The 10,273-nt window shown below is 47.3% G+C and overlaps 1 protein-coding gene across 1 annotated transcript; it reads right to left on the minus strand.

Annotated features, from left to right (window-relative positions):
• Positions 1 to 5,167: 5,167 nt before the first annotated feature.
• Positions 5,168 to 10,004, minus strand: PDCD5 (programmed cell death 5). Its single transcript, XM_065662968.1, has 6 exons — positions 9,870 to 10,004; positions 8,878 to 8,918; positions 7,479 to 7,540; positions 6,945 to 7,036; positions 5,905 to 5,976; positions 5,168 to 5,357 (listed from the first exon to the last, which is right to left on the minus strand). Exons 1-6 carry the CDS (start codon positions 9,933 to 9,935, stop codon positions 5,310 to 5,312), a joined length of 381 nt encoding a protein of 126 aa, XP_065519040.1. The 5' UTR covers positions 9,936 to 10,004; the 3' UTR covers positions 5,168 to 5,309.
• Between the last annotated feature and the right edge of the window lie 269 nt (positions 10,005 to 10,273).

Below are 10,273 nucleotides of genomic sequence, written 5' to 3' on the forward strand. Positions count from 1 at the left end.
CCTCTATGTTGCCAGTTGCTCTGCTTCTATTGCTGCAATCACCCCCACAGGGCATTTGCCACCATCCATGAGTCAGTGTAGAGATAAAGTACTGGCCACTTTTCTCCTTCAGCAATGTCCAGGGCCAGCTGGATGGCTTTCACCTCGGCAAACTGACTCGATTCACCCTCTCCTTCAGCGGTTTCTGCAGCTTGTCATTGAGGACTCCACACGGCTGCCTTCCATCTCCGATGCTTTCCCCCAATACGGCAGGACCCATCACTAAACTAGGATTATTGCTTTTCACTTTCTGACAGTTTGTTATATGGTGAGGCCTCTCCAGCACGCATCACCTCCTCCTCTGGTGACATTCCAAAATCCTTGCCCTCTGGCCAGTCCATGGTGACTTCTAGAATGCCTGGACGACTGGGATCTCCTGTTCGAGCTCGCTGTGTAATTAGTGCAGCCCACTTACTCCATGTAGCATCAGTTGCATGATGTGTAGAGGAGACCCTGCCTTTGAACATCCAGCCCAGCACAGGCAACCGGGTGCCAGGAGGAGCTGTGCTTCAGTGGCGATAGCTTCTGAAGCAGCTCGAACCCCTTCACAGGCTGCCAGTATCTCTTTCTCAGCTGGGGTACAGCTGGCCTCAGATCCTTTGTATCCCTGAATCCAAAGGCCGAGGGGTCGACCTCGAGTCCCCCTGGAGCTTTGTGCCAGGGGCTCCAGGCAGGACCATTCTCCCCAGCTGTGGTGTAGAGCACATTTTTCACATCTGGCCCGGTCCGGCCTGGTCCAGGGGCCACTGCATGAACTGTCTCGCGTTTAATTTGCTCAAAGGCTGGTTGTTGCTCAGGCCCCATTTAAAATCATTCTTCTTCCGGGTCACGTGATAGAGAGGGCTTACAATCGCACTGTAATTTGGGATGTGCATTCTCCAGAACCCCACAGCACCCAAGAAAGCTTGCGTTTCTTTCCGATTAGTTGGTGGAGACATTGCTGTTATCTTGTTGATCACATCTGTGGGGATCTGGCGACGTCCATCCTGCCATTTTATTCCCGAAAAATTGAATCTCCTGTGCAGGTCCCTTGGCCTTACTCTGTTTTATGGCAAAACCGGCTTTCAGCAGGATTGGGATTATTTTCCTCCCTTTCTCAAAGACTTCTTCCGCTGTATCACCCCACACAGTAATGTCATCAATGTATTGCAGGTGTTCTGGAGCTTGCCCCTCTTCCAGTGCAGTCTGGATCAGTCCATGGCAGATGGCAGGGCTGTGTTTCCACTCCTCGGGCAGTTGGCTCCAAGTGTACTGGACGCCCCTCCAAGTAAAAGCGAACTGTGGCCTGCACTCTGCTGCCAAAGGAATGGAGAAAAATGCATTGGCAATATCAGTCGTGCCGTACCACTTGGCTGTCTTTGACTCCAGTTCATAATGAAGTTCTGCCATGTCCGGTACGGCAGCACTCAATGGTGGTGTCACTTCATTCAGGCCACAATAGTCTACTGTTAAGTCTCCACTCTCCATCAGACTTCTGCACTGGCTGTATGGGGTTATTAAAAGGTGAGTGGGTCCTGCTGATCACTCCCTGACTCTCCAGTCTATGGATCAGCTTATGGATGGGAATCAGGGAGTCTCGGTTGGTGTGGTATTGCCACTGGTGCTCTGTTGTAGTCATGACTGGCACTTGTTCTTCAACCTTCAGCAACCCCCCAACAGAACAATCCTCTGAGAGACCAGGCAAGGTGGACAGCTGCTTGATTACCTCTGTCTCCAAAGCAGCAATACCAAAAGCCCATCGGTACCCTGTTGGGTCTCTGAAGTACCCTCTCCTGAGGCAGTCTATGCTGAGGATGGACAAAGCCTCTGGGCCAGTCACAATGGGGTGCTTTTGCCACTTCCTCCCAGTCAGGCTGATTTCAGCCCCAGTACAGTCAACTCTTGGGATCCTCCTGTCACTCCAGAAATACAGATGGGTTCTACCCCTCGACAGCTTGATGGCATCAGGGTACACTGTGCACCGGTATCTACTAGAGCCTTATACTTCTGTGGGACTGATGTGCCAGGCCATTTGACCCACACAGTCCAGTAAATCCGATTGTCCCCTACCTCCACCTGGCTGGAGGCAGGGCCCCTCCAATAGTGATCACAACATTGGTCACTTATGTCTTGTTGACAGGGATCAGTCTTCTTTATCATAGGAGCTGGAGTAAAATCAGCTCTTCCACTCCATCTGGGAACCTGCTCACCAGAGACTGAAGCTGCAGCTCTCATGGGATGATCAGCCTTGACCTTTGTTCTCCCCTTCAATTCACACACCCATTTCTCCAGAGCTGAGGTAGGTTTTCCATCCTGCTTTCTCATATCCTCTCCGTGATCCCACAGGTAAAACCATAGGGTGGCCCCTGTCATGCACCTCCTGTATCTTCTCTCTCGAGCAGTAGAATGCCTTTTGTTAATAGGTGAGGTGTGGGCTGGTACACGTGAGGAGCTGGATAGATCAGATGGATCGTCTCTCAGTTGTTTGAACTCCTGAGACAGTTTTTCCACAGCTGAAATGATGGAAGGGGTGAGACTGTCTTCAAACTCCTGGAGTTCATGGATCATTTCACCCACTGTTGGTGGTGCTACATCATGCCAGGTTATTGCTGCCAATGAGTGGGCATATGGTGATGGTGTACTCTGTGTAAATTTTCGCCACATGGGTCGTCTACATTCGACTTCATCTGGATCTACGGCTGCATTCCCAGCATCCGGCCTGCAACAGATCATCTCTACAATGGCTGATGCCTTCACAGACTGGATGCCTTTTGCTAGCGTGGTCTAGTTGGCCAAAGGAATCATACTATCGTCCTTGCATGGAAACCTTTCTTTCACAGCTGCCAAGAGCCACCTCCAAAGGATGAGGGACCATATCTCTTTTGCAATTGCTTTGTCAATTCCCCATTCCCTAGCAGATAATCCCAGCTGCTTGGCTTCCCTACCTTCTAGTTCGTGACCGTCGGCCCAATTGTCCCAGCACTGGAGCAGCCAGGTGATGATGGGCTCCCCTGGGTGACGGGTAAAATCTTCTTGTATATTCTGTAGCTCGGTTGAGGTCCAGGGTCGAGAAGTCACCTCTTCTTCCTCTTCCTCTGACTCATGCAATAACTCTTGTTCAGATACTGTCCCGTGTAGTAAGTGCATTGGTTCTTCATCTTTCTTCACTATATGGGTTGCTTTTTGTGCCTCGTTTGCTTTTCCCGTTGCCCATAGGGGCAACCAATATTGGCATGAACTGCTCCTCTGGTTTAGCTGCAGTGATTATCACTGTGGTTGGAGTGGCTGAAGTATCTGTTGTCGGGGTTTGTGCAGCCACTGTGCTTGGGGGCTGAGTAGCACCAGCAGCTGTGCTGTCTGTTGCTGTCAGGGTTTGAGTAGCTGCTGTACTTGTCGCTGGGGTTGGTGTAGTTGCTGGACTGGGAGTTCGAGTAGCTGTGTTTGCTGCTTTGCCAGCAGATCCAGACCCTTTGAAGGTGTTGGATAGTGTTGAAAAGAGCTCTGTAAGAGTAGGCCATGCCCCAGCACGTTGCCATGATCTGTCCCTCTCTGGTATGACCAGGATGACAACACACCTCATGTAAGTGTTTTACTAATTTTTCTGGATTTTGCACTTGTTCACTGGGGAAGTTCCAAAGTGCTGGAGGGGCCCACTGGCCTAGATACTTGCTCATACTATCACCCACACCCTGCCACTCATGCCTGTCCGGCCTCGGAGAAAATCACTTGGTCCTCCTGTATTGTCACCTAACCCTAGACAAGACCCAAACCCGACTCTGGTTAACTTTCAAGATCAGACAAAATGGTCATGGGTAAAACACACTCTATACGTGTGCCAACATGGTGATCCCCATCGTAATCAGCAGGCAGGTCTCAAGGGTACACAAAGGCCTTCAAAACCTTCACAACTTTCAAATGATGCTGTAAATGGTCTGGTGAGGGGGCTGGGGGTGTAAGGAAATGTCTCCTTCATAGGCTGACCACCCGAGGAGGGAAAAAAAGATGTGTAATTGCTAAACACTTCCATTATATACCTCCCAAAGTATAGAGGTGATGACCACACTGGGAATGCAAGCCAGATTAGTTTCATGATCAATGAGTCTATTGTATTACAAGTCATTGCCATAAAGTACAGTGAAACAAGAACCTTAGCCCAGGCCCCCCTGCCGATAAACACTAAACCAGCAAATACCAGCTGTCAGTAAGGTACAACATGCTGAAACTCTGAGATCAAGAGCAACAACTCTGAGAGCCAATAAACCAGCATTGTGAAAATTGACTACTAATCCAAAACAATGAATGCTTATCACAAATACCATTAGATACCCTCTGGTCAGATCTGTTGTTATCTCAACCCCTTATCTCAACCCCTTATCTCAACCCTTTGTGGCTGGGCACCACAAAGAACTGTTGTGGTTTAAGCCCAGCCCGTAACTCAGAACCACACAGCCGCTTGCTCACTCCTCCTCCTTCTTCCTCTCCCTGTTCCTGGAGGGATGGGGAGGAGAACTGAAAGAATGTAACTCCCACAGGTTGAGATAAGAACAGTCCAATAACTAAGGTGTAACACAAACCACTACTGCTACCACCAATGATAATAATAAGGGAAATAACAAGGGAAGAGAACACAACCGCTCACCATCCGCTGACTGATAACCCAGCCCGACCAAGCAGCGCTCTAGCCCTTCTGGGTAACTGGCCCCAGTTTATATAGTGGGCATGACGTGCTGTGGTATGGAATACCCCTTTGGCTAGTTTGGGTCAGGTATCCTATCTCTGCTTCCTCCCGGCTTCCTCTCCACCCCGGCAGAGCATGAGACTCAGAAAGTCCTTGGTTGGAGTAATCGTTACTTAGGAACAACTAAAACCATCGGTGTTATCAGCGCTGTTCCCAGGCTGAAAGTCAAAACCACAGCACTGCACCAGCTACTAAGAAGGAGAAAAATGACTACTAATGAACCTAGGACATATATCTCCAATTGCAGCAAGTTAAGCGTGTGCAGTTGCTGGAAGCATAGCTTACACAATGAGTACAGGGCAACAAACTGTTCATGCTAATGAAGCAATGGGGAACCCCACACTGCTCAGGCCTCTTACACTACAAAAAAATTATGTTTTAGTATCCCCTTCTCAGACTTAAAAAGACAAGTTCATTTGTTGGCCTTTTTAATCAAAAAAAAAAAAAAAACCAAAAAAAAGCGTAAACATTTTCAGATCCTGCATTCTGCCTGACAAAAGCATGTTGCCTTTTCCCAGGCGTTTTTTTTTTGGCAGACAGTCCTACAGTAGTATCAGTAGTCATCCTCTTCATCGGAGTCCAATACTTTCCTTCTGTTGAACTAAAATGAAATACACCATGTGAAAATAGAAGGGTCACTGTAAATCCAACAAACAGCAAGCCTCTCAACCTCCATGAATTGAAACCATTACACGGGAGCAGGACATTCACCCCATTACCCGCTAAGTCCCTGCCTCGTCTAAGACTGCAGGACAGACACAACAGAACCCTGACAGCCCAGTGCCAACACCTGCAAATCTTACTATAGGCAAGGACTGATGGGACTGAATTTCAGAACTTACCAGTGTAGGTAAGAGAGGTGGCAAAGTGAAGTTCATAGAATCCCAGACTGGTTTGGGTTGGAAGGGACCTTAAAGCTCATCCAGTTCCAGCCCCCTGCCATGGGCAGGTACACCGGCTACTACAGCAGGTTGCTCCAAGCCCTGTCCAACCTGGCCTTGAATACTGCCAGGGATGGGCCAGCCACAGCCTTTCAGGCCAGCCTGTGCCACCCTCACAGGGAAGAAATGGACCTTCCCCTCCTCCCTGGCAGGGCAATTTTTCTGCCCTATAACTGATCAAAATTACATATAGGAAGCTAAGCTTACCTTTACTGTTGTTTTCTTTTCTGTTTGCTGACTCACTTTTTCAAGTATTTCTATCAAACCTTGTTCTGATACCTAGGAAAGCAGAAAAAAAGCCACATAAACACATTCTTGAGAGATGCTGTATCAAACAACTGAATTACATTTCCCCTTCTGTTCGGCTGACAGGCAGGGTACACCACAAAATAAGCGTACACTAGCTCTGTAATATGCACAGTTTATTAAATCAGCACACTAAAGTGAGTAAGCACACTAAAGCAAACAAACACACTAATGTGAATAATGTATGTATCTCTCTATATATAATAAGTACAATGAAGCAAATCAGAGATTTATATATCGGGGAAAATTAGTAATGCATCAAGTCATTACTACATAGAGAGAACAGAGATTAGAAGAAATACATGACCAATCATCAACAAATCATCACCCAGGTCCAGACTTTCAGCTGGGAAGCCCTGTTGCAGCCGATGCCAGGAGTCTCAGGTAACTGAGAAAATTCCCATGCGGTGCGTTCACCCATAGGTGAGGCTCCAGATTCAGCCTCAAGAGGGTCTTGCCTTTATACCCTTAGAAAACCAACCAGCTTTATTGCAGATCTCTAATTGTTTACTTGTGGAGCCATGCAGGCTCTCACGATCTCACTGTTGTCCACGCTCAGAGTGCTGGCTGGGTGCCGAAGTGCGGCCAAGTATGAAGGTCGCAGAACAGCTGCACACCTATGTTTTCCTGCCTCTTTCTGACAAACAGTCACGATGAACATAAACATGTACACCCTACTGATCACACTTTGACAAAAACATACTTTGTTATGTTGCTCAGTCATAAGAGAGAATTAAATCCTAGCTAGGCTCCCATCTGTTACACTTTCTTATAAAAGGAATTATATAACACTACTTAGAAGCTCTGTTGTCTTTTTCAGTTATTTAGTTTACAGATACTAAAACCACTTCCCCCCCCAGCCTTTTTTTTTTTTTTTTTTAAGAATGAATTGGGTTTGCTAACAAATACATGCAAGAAAGAATTAGAAAAATATAACTTACCTTTCCAGGTAACTGTCCAAATCTTGCCATCTGTATAAGGTAATTCTCCACTGCTTTTGCTTTGTCTGGTTTCACAAGTGCTAGATTGCTTACTACAAGAGAAACAGGTTCCGTTTGTTTTAAATCATACTCAAATACCTTCACTAGGAACTAAAAAGTAACAAATATCCCTATGCAGCTGTCTTCTTCATGCCAGTGTCATAAAATAAATTCGGAAAGACATTTTCATTATGTAAAATATAGAAAGATACAAGACAGTTTTATTTCTTACTTTTAAATATTTGATCCTAATTAATTTTGATTCTTACTACTATTCTTACTATTAATGAAAGAAAACCCCATCATTTAGATGTCAGTTAACCCCTCCCCTCCAATTGTTGCCATCAAACTAAAAAGCTGTAATGGTTTTACCTTCTCATGAGCACCAGTGTTTTTCTACTTTGGCCTCTGCGGAAGCACATACATGCTTGATCTGAGCAGTACTGGTGCACACTATGTGGGAATTTTTAATTAGAAAGTTATTTGGATACTTACATCTTGCACGAGCTGCTTGATCAAGAACTTGAGCTAAAATAGTATTTCTTATTTCTGCTTCCCTGCAATGAAAAATCAACCATACATTAGAAGAGAGATTTGAAAAACCTAAAACAATGTACACAAACCAGCTAACTACAGAAGACATTCAATTCATGTCAGTGACTTCTTGAGGTCCCTTCAAACCTCACATCTACCCAATTCCTTTTGTAGCATTTTCGGTCGTGCGTAGCTCTATGTATGTTGAAGAGTTACACAGCTGACCACACCTTCCAAGAAATCAATGTGGCTTTATTACTACTCACACCTTCCTCCTGTTTGTTATTACATCTCAGAGACAAAAGCCATGCTACCCACTTGTAAATACTCTGCATTCAGAAATGTGAATTCCATGCAGAATTCGAAGGCAGCGTATGGTACAGCAAGTGTTAAGAACAGTCCATGCAACTGCAAGACAGAACCAAACCTCCTTATTTATGTAGAATTTTTCAATAAGTGTTCACATGCTTACAGTTACTAATTATTTGCAAAACTGGAATTTTAGTTTATGCATTTCAGTTGCTACAAACTTCGACTGTGTGCAAAGTTGAGCTCTTTAAACATGTATCTTCGATTCTTCACTTAGTGCAGGTTCTGCACTGCTTCTGCACTAAGTTCTGACATGAAGCTTTTTGTTTCACATTTTAAACTGCAACAGACATCCCAGAAAATCAGATCAACTAGGAAAGCATGTCCCCACTGCACTAGTGGAGCCAAACTCAAACTCATCACTCAGACAAACACCAGTTTGGGAAGAGCTCTGCAAGTCTTCAAGGTTTTTTTTATGACTAGCTCTTACCAACCCTGAAAAACCAAGGTTTCCCAGTTCCAGAAGCAGATGACTGTGGGGGCGATAATACTTCCCCCAAACATCCTGTTATATCACTAGGTATCATGAGGTTCATAGAACCACAGACTGGTTTGGGTTGAAAGAGAGCTTAAACCTCATCAAGTTCCAACCCTTTGTCATGGGCAGGGACACCTTCCAACAGACCAGGCTGCTCAAAGCACTTAGAAGATTACTGCACTCAGCTGAGGTCCAAAGTGAAAGCGAGCTGCCAGTGTTGTTTTTATCCCTTTGCTCCCACCCCAGCGAGGGTTCAGACTGCCCTGCAGCTCTGTGCTAGATCATCCTGTATAGTCATAGTCTGGGGGCCACACTTGCACTGATCAGATTTATCTACCCCTGGATTAAATCTTATGACATTTCAGCTATTCTTTTTTGGTGGCTTTTCCAACTACAAAAAAACCCTAAATCAGGTATTCCAAACAAGTGAAAATACTTTAAAAAAATATATAAATGCAAAAGGTTCCAAAACAACTCAGTGTGAGACCATAAGTCAATAGTTCTCATTTATACCTCTGTTTTGCTTCCTGCTGCGATGAATCACCAGAAGGATCCTGAAGAATGAGATCAGAATAAATATGACCATCAACCCATCCAAATCATTCACTATTCCAGCAAAGTCAATATAAGCTAAACCCGCCTGACCATGGATGACATCCTGACAGTAAGAATCTGCTGCCCTGGCAAATAAATGTGCCACCCCATGCTTTCCTCACACAGCAGCAATACAAACTTGCATGATGACTCGTGCTGCTGGATCCATCCACAAACTGCTGTCGGTTCAGACTTTATTGAAAGGCCTTCGTTTTGGGTTGAAGGTAACAACCTTTCCCAGAACCCCGAAAGCAAAGGCATTTAAGCCCCATTAAAGCAAGCTGAGGAGAAATTAAACTCAATGTAATGCTTTGTATTTATCAATGAACAAGAAAGCACAATCCTAGCATGGTAGTTTGGGACTAATGCAGCCGAGATGACTATTCAGAAGCAAATGAAAAAAAAAAATTAAAGAGAAAAAAAGATGAATTCTGTGTTGAATCTGCACCTCAGATTTCTTAAGTACCATTACAAAGTGCTGCAGCCGAACAGGAAACCATACAGTGAGAAGAAACGGGGCTGATCATAGCTGACATTTCAGCTCCAAAACCAGCCTGGAACGCCCGGCGATGGTGACTCAGAGCGAGCGGCGGGGGGACAGGGCCGAGCCCCGCCCGGCGGCAGCACGGGCACCGGCGGCAGGCCCGGGGCCGGTGACTGCTCCCTCGGGACGTCCCCACCCAAAACATCGGGCACGGCCGGGCCGCACCCCGCTGCCCCCGGCCTCCTGCCGAAGCCTTTACTCGCGGCGCGGCCCTTCCCCGCCCGCCTCTCGCCACACGAGCCCAGGGAAGGCTCGGGCGGGAGGACCAGGCCGTGCCGCACCCGCAAAGCTCCCATTGGGCCCGGCCCGGCAGCAGGGGGCAGGGGGCACTGCCAGGGCAGCGCCCGAGTGGGCTCCTCATCCTTACCCCGTGCTTGGCCTGCAGCTCGGCCAGCCGCTGCTGCCGGAGCGCCTCCAGCTCCTCGTCCGCCATGGCTCAGCGCCGGGAGCGCAGCAAAGCACACCGCGCCGGCGCCGCGTCAGGCGCTACAAATCAACCGTCGAGAGCGCTGGCGAGGGGCTGGGCGAGGGGCAGGGATTTCCCTCAGCGCGGGGTCGTGGGCGGGTTTGGGTGCTTGATGGTCTGTGCCGCTGCAGCTGGGAGCCGTTATCAGAGCCCCCGGCCGTCAGTGGCAGCGCTTGCCCTGCGTGTGCCCTGTAAGTTCTCTGGTGTCCCCAGAAACACCCCGAACGAGAAGGGACGCACACAGGGGTTGGTCAGCCTTGCCGCCAGTGCAGCACTGACTAACGTTCCCCCTGCTCTTCTCAGCT

Source organism: Lathamus discolor, chromosome Z, assembly GCF_037157495.1.
Source record: "Lathamus discolor isolate bLatDis1 chromosome Z, bLatDis1.hap1, whole genome shotgun sequence".
In the NCBI taxonomy this organism is placed as follows: Eukaryota; Metazoa; Chordata; class Aves; order Psittaciformes; family Psittacidae; genus Lathamus; species Lathamus discolor.